Source organism: Schistocerca piceifrons, chromosome 1 (assembly GCF_021461385.2).
Source record: "Schistocerca piceifrons isolate TAMUIC-IGC-003096 chromosome 1, iqSchPice1.1, whole genome shotgun sequence".
In the NCBI taxonomy this organism is placed as follows: Eukaryota; Metazoa; Arthropoda; class Insecta; order Orthoptera; family Acrididae; genus Schistocerca; species Schistocerca piceifrons.
Genome location: NC_060138.1, coordinates 796,092,967 through 796,108,087, shown reverse-complemented (window position 1 = coordinate 796,108,087; position 15,121 = coordinate 796,092,967). Strand labels below are relative to the sequence as shown.

Sequence of the window (15,121 nt, the reverse complement as noted above, 5' to 3'; positions counted from 1 at the left end):
AAATTACAGGGAAATCTCTGGGGAAAAAAATTATAAAGCAGATAGTGTGGATTGAAAATTAAAGTCTTTCTTAAACATATTCTTAGAGCTCTTTGAGACTTGTTTTCCTCTAAAGCAGATAAGAGTAAAACCAAACCAAAGAGAGGGTATTGTATTGTATTTTGTTTTATTGGTAATGTTATTTACAAAAGCAGCTTATGTTAAGACAGTGGACAAGTCAGTTTGTAAGTATAGAAGTGAACATGATCTCTATGCACACTTATTTAAAATTACACTTTCTACATCAAGTATTTATACAATGAACTTCATAAATTTGAAAATTCTTCAATGGATGCAGTGATGCTGTAAATATGATGTTCTTGAGTGAATAGCTCTTGGGATAATATACCGTTGTTGGACAGAGAGAGCTCTAATTCAGAGTTCAAGTTGTAGTCAGGACAGAAACTTCATTATCAACAGTATTGTGAAATCCTCTGGTCAGTTATTAAAGAAAGCAAAACTCGTGTACTATGCTCAATAAAGAAAACACTAAGAGTAAGGCAACGTAACTAAACAAGAAGAAATGGAAATAAATAAAAATAGTGAATCAAATGTCATTGAACCTCCAGAAAATAGCTGTGACAGAAAAGATGACAGTCTCAAATGGTTGATCACAAAATTCAATGGTTATTGCCTCACAGTGGAGCAAACACTGCACCTACTACTAGACAACCAAATACAGATGTATTAGGTTTACTTGTGCAGACACTGCATACGTCATGAATAGACATTTTCAAAAATAAAATACCTAAGAAGACTACAAATTCAACAGCTCACTAATAGGTAGTAATTTTGCTGGTTGATATTTCTAACAGAATATTAAAATCTTGTGCAGACTTGGTGGGACAATCCTTAAACTGTTAGTGACTCAGGATGTATTTCCTGAAGGACTTAAAAATTCTGTAGAAACGCTCATTTATAAAACAAGAAGTAAGCAAATCACCTTTAATTGTGGATATACTTCACTTCTTCCAACTATTTTAAAAGTGAATGGAAAAATGGCCTGTGATTGAATACTGACTCATTTAACTGAACAGAACTTGTTAATGGCCTCTCATTTTGACTTTTGTGAAGGATTATTCACAGAGAAGCAACACAGGACTGCAACAGTGGAGTGCTAACAGAACTAAGCAAGAAAAATTACCATGTTGGAATATTTTGTAATCTTGACAAACCCTTGATTGTGTTTATCATGAAAGTCTATACAGCAAACTAAAGTGTTATGGCATTCATGCCATTCCTCTTGCATAACAGAAAGCAGAGCACAGCTGTTGTGTGCATCTGAAGTAGATACCCAACGTAAAGGTAACAGGAAGTGAACCCCCCTGCCACAAATATCCTTAGCTAAATGGAAGTGGCGTACTTGTACACTAGCTAAAAACTCTTCACAGGGCATTATTTCTTAAACATAATCACTAGGCAACATATGAGAAACAATCACAATCTTTTTTTGAAATAAGAGACATCTTTAGCTTCCAGAGAAGGCATGACATAGATGTAAACTTTTGTACCTAAGCTAATGTAACACCATAGGTGATTACTAACTAATCTAATTGAAGTTCAGTGTGGACTGCCACTTTGAAAGTTTAAGTTCAGTCTCTCAATAGATAAACAATTTGACTATCACTTTGCAAATTACACAGCATAAACTGTCCAGCAACTAGAACTGGTCAGCACTGTTGGTAACTAGGAGACAACTGTAGAACTCCTGGAACTGGCTGAGTGTCGGCATGCAGTGACTTAAATCATGTGCTCGGCATACAAATGTATTCCTTTGAACTGTTTGGCAGCTACGTAAAATAGTTCTGATTTTCAGCATTCTCTCTGGTGGCAGACATAATTATTCACAGATGAATGGCCAATTTGTAGTGGGAACACAAAGTATTTCCTAAATGTGTGCCATCTATGAGGGGCCTGAACTAGTTCCTTGTATGTGCACCATCTATGAGGCGGCTGATCATACTATTTGTGTCACCATACTGAGACTGCTTGTGTGTGGCACCCTCTGAGACTAGCGATGTGTACTGCATCTGTTGGACGCACAGGAGTGTCGTGGACAGACTGTGTCACAGACGCAAAACTAAAATCAGAATGTTGTTCTCAACCTCCTTAAATGACCTTCTCATGACTGTAAAATATTGATCTCGAACTGTAATATTTTTGATGACACAAGCAACTTTAACATGTTGTTTCTCACTGTAGATAAGTTCACTCAAAATTTTCGTTGTAAATTACATTTTGCTCAGTGACTAAATGAGTTGTGTTGCAAGTTGCAGAAGTTTTATATCAGGAAATTAAAGTTGCATTTTGTGTACTTCTCTTGTAGAATTCAATGGTGACAATGATTGCTGATCTTGATTACAATTCATTCCTGTGCACTGCAGATGTCCTAAGTTTGTTACTTTTTGGATTAATCTGCATTTTTTTTAGCAAATCTCTCTTTTTCTTTTTGAAATGAAAATCCAGTGCACATGATTTTTTGGTTTTCTTCATTTATTAATAAAAAACTTGTGCCGTACTGAAATAACTCCAGCACAACTGTCATACTGAGCGGGGTGGCACAGTGGTTAGCACACTGGATTCACAGTCAGAAGAATGACGGTTCAAACCCAAATCTGGCCATCATGATTTAGGTTTTCCGTTATTTCCCTAAATCGCTTCAGGCAAATGCTGGTATGGTTCGCTTAAAAGGACTCAGCTGACTTCCTACCCATCCTTGCCTAATCCAATGGGACAGATGACCTTGCTGTTTGGTTCTCTCTCCCAAATCAACCAACCAACAATTGTCTCATAACAACTGAATAACAACTACTGACCAACTGACTCTCAGTTTAACAACTGCACTGCTTTGACATGTCATCAGCCTTTATTTAGACTTTTGACAATGCATCATACTTTCAGCTTTATTACAATTACTGTTTGATGTAGACTGCAATGAAAAGAGATTAATACAAATAATTTCACATGTATCATGGAGGTCAGTGGAGAGTATAAATATATCTTCAGTTACCTGTATTATGAACTGTAAATTTTTTCCATTCTAAATTTTATAAAATAAATCCTTTTAACAATTAATTTTAGTGCAATTAAGTTTTCATTACAAATAACTGTATTTCAATTGCTTAAAATATGACTGTAATGCTAAAGATTTATTATTTTATACAAAAAGCATTTTTTCATTATGGACTGAAGATTTTTTCATTATGAACGAATGATTTTGTCGTTTAATAAAATTGTGTTAAGTTACTTCCATTTGTAGTGTGATTATTACTCTTCATGCCGTTGTACAGTGATTAGTGTAAGTTAAAAATTAGAACATGATTACACATACATATTTTCATAAGAAGATTATTGTGTATTGTGATATTTAGCAGCTCAACTTTAGCCAACATAGCTCAGATGAAAGCTGAACAGGCATACAACTGGTTCAAAGCTAACAATTTAAATCTTAATCTCTCAAAGATTCATATCATGTGATCTCAAACAAGCAATAGTGGCTCGTTAGCACAGGAAGTAGATATTAATGATCATGCACTAAATGAAACACACTGAGTGAAATTCCGTGTGATCTAACAATGAAAAATCCAGGATGGAATAATGACAATACTGTCACATAGAAGAAGGTGTAATTAGATGAATGATGAACAGTAACTCCACTTAATGAAGGTTTGTTCAGCACATGCAAATACAAGAGCGCGGAATGAATTGTAGTATTTATACGGCTACAGAACACATACAGTATATATACGGCTGCAGAACATTACAGTACAATGATTCTTGACGTTTGTGGATACTTCTAGAATGTACTCGAACCGAATATAGAAATTAAAATTGTACAGACCAGGTGAGTTTTGAACTCATGACCCTCTATGCAACAGTATAGTATCATAACCACTACATCACAGTGCTACTCAGCTTCTTCTGCGACATTGCTCCCTCCTTAAGAGAACAGCGTCTCGGTGTTACGTCCTCCTAGTTCGGGAACAAGCCATCAGTCCTGCATACTCTGACGACTCCTGATGACTGATTCTCTCCCTGATGGTGATCTTATTAGAACTTCTTTTGCCACTATGCCCTTCATCACCTTTCCGCCTGTTGCCTGTTGCTGGAGCTTTGAATTTACCCTGGGTTGCAGTATCCTTTAGGGCTTCATTCGAAGGATGTGGACCATATCTCTGATCTTTCATTGTCTTGTGTCAGGGTCGAAATCTTCAACTTCATAAGTAACATCAGACAACTGTCTTACTACCTTATAAGGTCCAACATAGTGTCAGAAGCTTCTCAGAGAGACCGACCTTCCGAACAGGACTAAAGATCCAGACGAGGTCACCAGGCTGGTAGACAACAGGGCAGTGGCTCGCGTCATACCTTCAGCAGTTGTTCTCTTGAGCCTGCAGTGTGCAGAGTCGAGCTAACTGCCGAGCTTCCTCAGCTCTGGTTAACTCCTGGCCGATGTAGTCGTCGTTCACGTCATCAGGATGTAACGGAAACACAGTGTCCATTGTCATAGTTGCCTCACGCCCATGCACCAGAAAAAATGGTGTAAATCCTGTGGTGTCTTATTTGGCAGTGTTGTAGGCAAGCCTCACAAAAGGTAGCACCTCATCCCAGTTGCTCTGCTCAACATTGACGAACATTGATAGCATGTCGGCCAAGGTCTTATTAAGGCGCTCAGTAAGCCTGTTAGTTTGCAGATGGTTGGCACTCATCATGTGATGAGTAATGTTGCACCGACAGTTTATCTCTGTCACAAGATTCAATTGAAAAACTTTCCCTCGATCCATAATTAATGACCTTGGGGCACCGTGTTTTAATACAATGTCTTCCACGATGAATTTGGCTACCTTGGATGCTTCGGCTGTTTTCACGGCTTTTGTAATGGCATAGCGTGTCAGATAATCAGTGCAAACAATAATCCATCTATTGGTACTAGCAGACGTTGGAAATCATACGAGGAGGTCAATCCCAACACACTGGAAAGGTATTTCGGCTGGTGGAATTGGTATGAGTCGGCCGGGTGGTTTCTGAGGAACTGCCTTTCTCCTCTGGCACTCTTGACAGTGTGACACATAGTGACGGACACTCCTAAATAAACCTGGCCAGAAAAATCTCTTGCAGATTCTATCGCATGTCTTAATAAATCCTAAATGTCCGGTCTCAGGTATGTCATGGAATTTCTGTAGAACATCTGAGCGCATGTGTTTAGGAATCACTGGTAGCCACCTCTTTCCAAACGGATCAAAGTTTTTCTTGCAAAGTAATCCATTAACTACCTTAAATTGTCCTTTCACACCCTCTGACCAATTTAAGGCAAGCATAATTTGAGATACCTTGGTGTCCTCCTTCTGCTCTTCAGAGAGATCCTGGAGTGCTGTGAGACAGTCACTATCTTCATCAAAGTCTTGATGGTCTTGCTCAGGGTTTCTTGAGAGACAGTCGGCATCTTGGTGGTTTCTTCCAGTTTTGGACAATGTGGTAATGTCATACTCTTGAAGACGTAATGCCCACCTGGTGAGTCGTCCTGTTGGATCCTTTAGAACCGCCAACCAATAAAGTGAATGATGGTCTGTAACAACTGTGAATGGCCTTCCATAGAGATACTGTCGAAATTTGCAGATGGTCCAGATCACAGCAAGACATTCTCTTTTTGTAGTTGAGTAGTTTCTCTCGGCTTTTGTAAGTGTCCTAGAAGCATAGGCTATAACCTTGTCTTTTCCATTCGAAATTTGCACCAGAACAGCACTGATCCCATAACCGCTGGCATCTGTGTAGTTCTTTAGGTGCTCTCTCATCATACAGACCAAGTACAGGGTCAGTCATTAGAGCTTTTCGCAGCATATCGAAAGAATCTTGTTGAGCACCATCCCAAAAAAATTTAGCATCAGATTTTAATAACTCTCGGAGTGGCCTTGCTTTGATACAAAAGTCTTTGATAAAACGACGGTAGTAAGAACATAATCTGAGGAAGATTCTCACATCTCTAAAACTTTTAGGAATAGGAAATTCCATTATAGATCTCCCCTTTTCTGGGTCTGGCTGCACACTTTCGTTTGACACAAGGTGTCCAAGTATTTTGATTTCTTTTGATCCAAAAAGACACTTTCCTGGATTAAGTTTCAGTCCACCTTGTTGGAGACACTTAAGAATGGCCCTCAGTCTTTGTATATGTTCTTCAGATGTTTCTGAGAACACTATAAAGTCATCTAAATAACAAAGACACAGTGTCCACTTCAGGTACCTTAGAAGATTATCCATCATCCATTCAAAAGTTGCTGGTGCATTACACAAACCAAACGGCATCACCTTAAACTCATACAGGCCCTCAGGGGTTATGAATGCAGTTTTCTCAAGATCAGCCTTCCAGAATGAGATTATCACTCTGCAGTGGAGTGTGCGCTGATATGAAACTTCCTGGCAGATTAAAACTGTGTGCCAGACCGAGACTCGAACTCAGGACCTTTGCCTTTCGCGGGCAAGTGCTCTTCCACCTGAGCTACCCAAGCACGACTCACGCCCCATCCTCACAGCTTTACTTCTGCCAGTACCTTGTCTCCTACCTTCCAAACTTTACAGAAGCTCTCCTGCGAAGGCAAAGGTCCCGAGTTCGAGTCTCGGTCTGGCACACAGTTTTAATCTGCTAGGAAGTTTCAAGATCAGCCTTATCTACTTTGATTTGCCAGTATCCTGAGTACATGTCCAAGGTTGAGAAAAACTTAGCCCCCTTCAGACAATCTAGTGTATCGTCAATTCATGGAAGAGTGTAAACGTCCTTTTTAGTTATCTTATTGAGCTTCCTGTAATCAACACAAAAGTGCCAACTGCCATCCTTCTTCCTGACGAGGACCACTGGTGATGACAATGGGCTCTGCGAAGGCTGAATGATGTCGTTCTTCATCATTTTCTCTACTTTCTTGCAAATTATTCGACGTTATGTTGCTGACTCACGGCATGCTCTCTGGCTTATTGGTTGATGGTCTCCAGTGCTAATCCGGTGCTTCACCATCAGTTTGTCTAATTTACTCTTCACCTGTGGATTGAAGCATTCAGAGAACTCTTGAAGAATGGCAAGTACCTTCTTCTGTCGTTCCTTAGTGAAATCTGGTGATTGTTGATCTACAAGATCTTGTCTCATAGTGGCAGTGCTAATTTTGCCCACATACTCGGCATGAGAGATTTCTATGACACTCAGCTGTTCTTCAATTAATGGCTCAGTGTTTGCTATGCACACTTGTCTTGGAAGGATCTGCGGTTCTCCACAATTCACCGAATCTGTTCTTAAACGAGATGACAGCGGCTCAGATGACCAAGTCAGTCTTCAGTGGTATGCTTCTCTTATATTCCACTACAAGATCCATGGGTTGATGCCTGGCATGACAAGTGACAGTTACCTTTGTAGTGCTGACTGCCAGGAATGATCACTTCATCCAGCACACACAGTCTCCACACACTCGGATGGGCATCTCCCTGTCCACAGTATCTCATCTTGTCTAGCATAATCTTCAAGCGACCACAATCTATAATTGCCTGAGAAGCTTTCAAAAGGTTCCATCCGAGAATGACGTCATAACTACACTCTTGTAAGATAATGAATTCTAAGGGCTGTGTATGGCCACTTATACCCACATGAATGGTACATCTTCGTGTAGGTTTTACATATTTCCCACTAGCCACCTTCAGCAGAGATGTTTTATTATTGACGAATACGGTTTTCTGCAACTGACGATGGTACTTATCCGAAATGACTGAATATGATGCTCCAGAGTCCACAAGAGCTTTGGCTGGTCAGCCATCCATGAGGATATCGACATAGTTTCCTATCATTTTTGTAGTGATCAATGGCGGAGGATTTTTCTCTTCGGCGGCCTCACCTCCAAGGATGGTCGCACCCTTCAGTTTTCCAAGTTGCAGTGGCTAGGTAATCAGCTGGAGCTTCTAAACGGCAATGAAGACCTAGATCGGCATGTTGGGGAGTGCCCTCTCCAGCAGCAAGCTTGCGGCGTTGGTGACCTACATCGTCTTGCACCCACATCTTCTTGTTCATCTACATCTACATCTACATCTACATCCATACTCTGCAGGCCACCTGACGGTGTGTGGCGGAGGGTACCTTGAGTACCTCTATCGGCTCTCCCTTCTATTCCAGTCTCGTATTGCTTGTGGAAAGAAGGATTGTTGGTATGCCTCTGTGTGGGCTCTAATCTCTCTGATTTTATCCTCATGGTCTCTTCGCGAGATATACGTAGGAGGGAGCAATATACGGCTTGACTCCTCGGTGAAGGTATGTTCTCGGAACTTCAACAAAAGCCCATACTGAGCTACTGAGCGTCTCTCCTACAGAGTCTTCCACTGGAGATCTATCATCTCCATAACACTTTCACGATACTAAATGATCCTGTAATGAAGCGCGCTGTTCTCCGTTGGATCTTCTCTATCTCTTCTATCAACCCTATCTGGTACGGATCCCACACTGCTGAGTAGTATCCAAGCAGTGAGTGAACAAGCTTACTGTCACCTACTTCCTTTGTTTTCGGATTGCATTTCCTTAGTATTCTTCCAATGAATCTCAGTCTGGCATCTGCTTTACCAACAATCAACTTTATATGATCATTCCATTTTAAATCACTCCTAATGCATACTCCCAGATAATTTATGGAATTAACTGCCTCCAGTTGCTGACCTGCTATATTGTAGCTAAATGATAAGGGATCTTTCTTTCTGTGTATTCACAGCACATCACACTTGTCTACATTGAGATTCAATTGCCATTCCCTGCACCATGCGTCAATTCGCTGCAGATCCTCCTGCATTTCAGTACAATTTTCCATTGTTACAACCACTCGATATACCACAGCATCATCCGCAAAAAGCCTCAGTGAACTTCCGATGTCATCCACAAGGTCATTTATCTATATTGTGAATAGCAATGGTCCTACAACACTCCCCTGCGGCACACCTGAAATCACTCTTACTTCAGAAGACTTCTCTCCATTGAGAATGACATGCTGTGTTCTGTTATCTAGGAACTCTTCAATCCAATCACACAATTGGTCTGATAGTCCATATGCTTTTACTTTGTTCTCGTCATGCCGGAGTTGGCGGTGGCTAAGATCGGTCTGCTGTATTCTGTTGCGGACGTCATCAAATATCCGCCATCTTTCTCAACAATAGCACACCAAATGTCCCAGTTGCCCACAGTGGAAACATACTGGTTGGTTATCCTGGGTCCTCCAGATGCCAGTCTTCCTTGGTGCCCAAACAGGTTCCTCATGCGACATTCTAGGAACGTAACTCCGCTTGGGTCTTGACTTTTTCACTGTTTTAAAGGGAAATGAAGGGTGAGAGGTCGGGTTCAATGTCTGTTCCACTTCCTCCCTTATGACCTCTTGAAGTGTCTCGGTTTTTTTGCTTGCTGTGCAATCCAAATGCCTTCTGAACTTCCTCTCTCGCTATCTTATGAAGAACACTTGTGAAATCAGTTGCTTCCTCCATCACAGACGTCGGTACAACATTTGGAAGCCGTTCAAACTTCTTTCGTGTAATTGTTTTTTGATGCATTGTCCCGATATACTGGCACCATTTTATGAAGTTGTCTGCTGTTGAATCCTCCTATAGGAGTAGGGCTTGATGCATATCCTCAGCAACACCCTTCATGAGATGTGCAACCTTACCTTCCTCCTCCTTTGTAGGATCCACTATTTTACACAGCTCCAAGATGTCTTGAATGTGGGATGCTGTTATGTCTCTTGGACACTGTGCCTTGCACTTAAATTAATCTTCAGCCTTGCACTTCTTTTGTCATGTGTCACCAAAATACTTGCGCAGTTGTGCCTGGAATACTTCCCATCTTTTGAACTTCTCCTCGTTGTTCTCATACCATTGCTTGGTAGTGCCCTCCAAGTAGAAAAGATTCTTAGCCAAACACACGGTGTCATCCCATTTGTTAAATTTGGCTATATGCTCATATACCTTCAGCCACTTGTTTGGATCTTGGCCATCGTCACCAGAGAACCCGGAAGGATGTCTCATGTGGTGGCATACAGTTGCTGTCATTGTAACGTCCTCTTTTTCTTCTGACTCCGATAGATTGCAGTCTGTTGAATATGGCTCAAACTCAGGTTTCTCGCCACATAAACGGCGGCTCTGTCATGGCCTTATGGGAGCCACTGTGTCATCAATAATGTGTGCTATCACAAGTTCCAATACCCGGCACCTCCACCAGAATAACTTCATGTAGAAGAAGGTGTAATTAGATGAGTGACGAACACTAACTTCGCTTAACGAAGGTTTATTCAGCACTTACACATACAAGAGTGCAGAGCACACTGCCTCCGGCCAGAACACATATAGTATATATATGGCTACAGAACATTACACTAAAATGGTTCTTGACATTTGTGGACACTTCTAGAATGTACTCGAACCGAATATAGAAATTAAAATTGTACAGTCCAGATGAGTTTTGAACTCTCGACCCTCCATGCAACATTTTAGCTTCATAAGCACTACACCACGGTGCAGCTCAGCTTCTTCTGCGACAATATTATAAAAAGGATAGATTGCTACTCACCATATAGCGGAGATGTTCAGTCAAAGACAGGCATAACAAAAATAATATTACACGTATAAGCTTTCCACCTGAAGGCCTTCTTCTGAAATTGACAAAACACACACACGCACACACACACACACACACACACACACACACACACACACACACACACACACAATGCAGCTCACATGCTCATGGCCACTGTTTAAGTCTGGCCCCGGCAGCCAGAGACAGTGGTTGTGTGTATGAGCTGCATTTGCATGAATTTGTGTGTGTGTGTGTGTGTGTGTGTGTGTGTGTGTGTGTGTGTGTGTGTGTGTGTTGCCTGTTTTGGGAAAAGGCCTTCTGGCTAAAAGCTTATGTGTTTAGTAGTCTTTTTATTGCACATGTCTGCAACTCAACATCTCTGCCATACAATGAGTAGCAGTCTCTCCTTTTCATAATGTTGTCCTTGTGATCTAGTTAGATAACAAGCTAAAAATTGAGTCAACACAGAGATAAAGGAATCAAGAAGCTCAGTTCAGTGTGTTTTGCCCTAAGATGCTTATATCATTTTGTTGACCTGAAGACAGAGGTATTGGCTTATTTTGCATAGTTTTTCTCCCTCTTGTTTCATGGAATTATTTTCGGGGGCAGTGCACCTAAAGTAAATAAACTGTTTATTCAGTGAACAGTAAGAAAATTGTCTAAGGATCTTGGAAATCTTAAATACATACTCCCCAACATATTTATTCTTTAATAGTTTTGTTGCTGTCAGTAAAAATGAGTTTGAGTTGAACTGTGATTTACACAATCACAAAATGAAATGCAAAACTAATTTTCAGTATTCAACACTCTTCTATCTAATATAAAGCAATCAATTGGGAATTCCTACTGATCCATATTAAAGTTAAAGCATATCTCATTTGCTACTCTTTCTACAAATCATCTGAATATTTAGATTGAAGAACTGAAAATTTCTGTCAGCTACATGACAATTAGAAGTGTTCATTCTATAACTGCTTGACAAGTAGTCGAGTACTGTATGTAGGACTCAGGATAAGTGTTACTAGCAAGAATTTAGTGTAACTGAGGGTGCAGTAGCTTGTTTCAAAATGGCAATTTTCAATCTAATTTACTTAATTAAATTTAGCTGACGTAATCATGAATAGCATGAAGTAGTGTAGTGACAGTTTATTGTTGATATGGTATATAGCTTGCCTTTTGTTAATGTATGCCTTGACTCATTCCACAGCCTTGAAGTTTGTCTTGCCTGATGGGATCTATGGAATACAATAAATGAATGAACGTATGTATGTATGTGTCTTTAATACAACAGTTCTCACTATACCCATCACTGTTGACCATTTCTGATTCTCCTGCCTTTGGGGATCGTTTGTTACCCAAGGGTATCAAGTGCTCTGAATCTGTACTGATTTATCCATCTTTGTGTTAGGACAACTTATGAAATGGTTCTTGATTCTTATTAAGAGGAATTTAATTTGGTAGATACAGGTTGAAATATATTGTACTTCTTTTTACATTTCAGTCAGCGATGAAGCACACGAGCGCCCTTCAAAAAAAGACTTACTGATTGGTAAAAGGAAAGATAAGAAAGACTCAAAAAAAGACAGAGGATATGCAGCACTGGAAGGAGAAAGTTCACCTGAAGAGGATCCTGAGATAAAGTAATTCATTTTGCATTTGGAAATTTTTTTTTAATTATTTGATTGTTTTGTGTGATGAACCTTGTAAATTTACAGAAGCATTCTAAAAACTTCAAATCTATCTTCTGGAAACATGTTCGATGTATTACTTTTAACCAAAGAATTTTATTTAGACAGACAATTCTGCTGCTGTAGGTCTCACATGTTAAATCAGATGGTGTTGCTGGAATTCTGCAGAACAATAGTTATTAATAATGGGACCTGTATAACTATACACTCTGATGAAAGCAATAAAAATAGGTCATGTGGTCACTTTGTGAATCAATTTTGACCAATATAGGATTTCCCTTCCTGTCATATCTGGGAATGCTTAAACAATTTCACATTTGAGAGACCGACCCAGGGGTGAAGAGGATGAAGACAAAATAATTAATTCTTGGCATTGTTCTTTGCTCAGACATTCATTGTGATTATTTTCAATTCATTAAGAGACTCCTTCAGTTGAATACTGTTGAACGCTAACTAAAAAATTTGACTTTTTGCATCACTATTGGAGAATTGCAAATAAGCACTCCAGTCAGCAATTTTCCAAATAAGCTACTATCTCTTAGACATTTTACAGTATTGATTTTCTCACTTCATGGTGCACCACACACAGTTTCAGTGAAACATTCTTATGGTTAATTTCCCATCAATTAAAATTTATTGTCGTAGTGTAATCTGTACCATCAACTCTGATTGCAAAGTAGGAGCGCCAGAAAAACACTAGCCACAGGATCAGATTCTGATTTATTATGTAGAAGTATGCTCATTCAGTCAGACATGCCTATTTCAATCTCTGGAGAGATAGGTCTACAGTATTATACATGCATCAATAATTGTTGTGCCAAAATAAAGTAGAATTCATTTTAACAATAAAGTTAAATGCAGTCAAATACTCGTGCAAAATCTTCTGTGTCAAAACTGGTTTTGATTGATAAGTTATTTACAATGGCTCTATAGAAATTAATAAGAAACATGGATAATTATTGGTCTAAGGCTTGTCAGAATATGCAGACCAAGTGAACTGACACAGAGGTGAATTTTTTTTTTTTTTTTTTTTGTCTGGTGCCAGAGCCAAGAATTCATTGAAACACAGTTCCATTTCCCACTTTAGCTTTATTATGGTTGTTGTTGCTGTGTTCTTCAGTCCTGAGACTGGTTTGATGCAGCTCTCCATACTACTCTGTCCTGTGCAAGCTTCTTCATCTCCCAGTACCTACTGCAGCCTACATCCTTCTGAATCTGCTTAGTGTATTCATCTCTCGGTCTCCCTCTACGATTTTTACCCTCCACGCTGCCCTCCAATACTAAATTGGTGATCCCTCGATGTCTCAGAACATGTCCTACCAACCGATCCCTTCTTCTAGTCAAGTGGTGCCACAAGCTCCTCTTCTCCCCAATTCTATTCAATACCTCCTCATTAGTTATGTGATCTACCCATCTAATCTTCAGCATTCTTCTGTAGCACCACATTTCGAAAGCTTCTATTCTCTTCTTGTCTAAGCTATTTATCGTCCACATTTCACTTCCATACGTGGCTACACTCCATACAAATACTTTCAGAAACGACTTCCTGACATTTAAATCTATACTCAATGTTAACAAATTTTTATTCTTCAGAAACGCTTTCCTTGCCATTGCCAGTCTACATTTTATATCCTCTCTACTTCGACCATCATCAGTTATTTTGCTCCCCAAATAGCAAAACTCCCTTACTACTGTAAGTGTCTCATTTCCTAATCTAATTCCCTCAGCGTCACCAAACTTAATTCGACTACATTCCATTATCCTCGTTTTGCTTTTGTTGATGTTCATCTTATATCCTCCTTTGAAGACACAGTCCATTCCATTTAACTGCTCTTCCAAGTCCTTTGCTTTCTCTGACAGAATTACAATGTCATCAGGGAACCTCAAAGTTTTTATTTCTTCTCCATGGATTTTAATACCTACTCCGAACTTTTCTTTTGTTTCCTTTATCGCTTGCTCAATATGCAGATTGAATAACATCGGGGAGGGGCTACAACCCTGTCTCACTCCCTTCCCAACCACTGCTTCTCTTTCATGTCCCTCGACTCTTATAACTGCCATCTGCTTTCTGTACAAATTGTAAATAGTCTTTCGCTCTCTGTATTTTACCCCTGCCACCTTCAGAATTTGAAAGAGAGTATTCCAATCAACATTGTCAAAAGCTTTCTCTAAGTCTACAAATGCTAGAAACGTAGGTTTGCCTTTCCTTACTCTAGCTTCTAAGATAAGTGTTCCAACATTTCTACGGAATCCAAACTGATCTTCCCCGAGGTCAGCTTCTATCATTCGTCTGTAAAGAATTTGCGTTAGTATTTTGCAGCTGTGACATATTAAACTGATAGTTCGGTAATTTTCACTTCTGTCAACACCTGTTTTTTTTTTTGGGGGGGTGGGGGGTGGGGGTGGGGGTGTTGGGATTATTATATTCTTCCATTCTTTGCTTAGAACTGGGTTTCCATCAAAGCTCTTGATATTCATGCAAGTGGTTCTCCTTTCTCCAAAGGTCTCTTTAATTTTCCTGTAGGCCGTGTCTGTCTTACCCCTAGAGAGATAAACCTCTACATCATTACATTTGCCATCTAGCCATCCCTGCTTAGCCATTTTGCACTTCCTGTCGATCTCATTTTTGAGACGTTTGTATTCCTTTTTGCCTGTTTCATTTACTGCATTTTTATATTTTCTCCTTTCATCAATTAAATTCAATATTTCTTCTGTTACCCAAGGATTTCTACTAGCCCTCGTCTTTTTACCTACTTGATCCTCTGCTGCCTTCACTATTTCATCCCTCAAAGCTACCCATTCTTCTTCTACTGTATTT

The 15,121-nt window shown here is 39.7% G+C and overlaps 1 protein-coding gene across 1 annotated transcript in view; it reads left to right on the top strand.

Moving 5' to 3' along the window:
* LOC124789530 (ralA-binding protein 1) overlaps window positions 1–15,121 on the top strand; it is a 129,526-nt gene that overhangs the window by 13,874 nt on the left and 100,531 nt on the right. Inside the window, exon 3 of the mRNA XM_047256928.1 lies at window positions 12,117–12,255. Coding sequence (XP_047112884.1) covers window positions 12,117–12,255 — 139 coding nt within the window. The remainder of the gene's footprint in view (window positions 1–12,116; window positions 12,256–15,121) is intronic.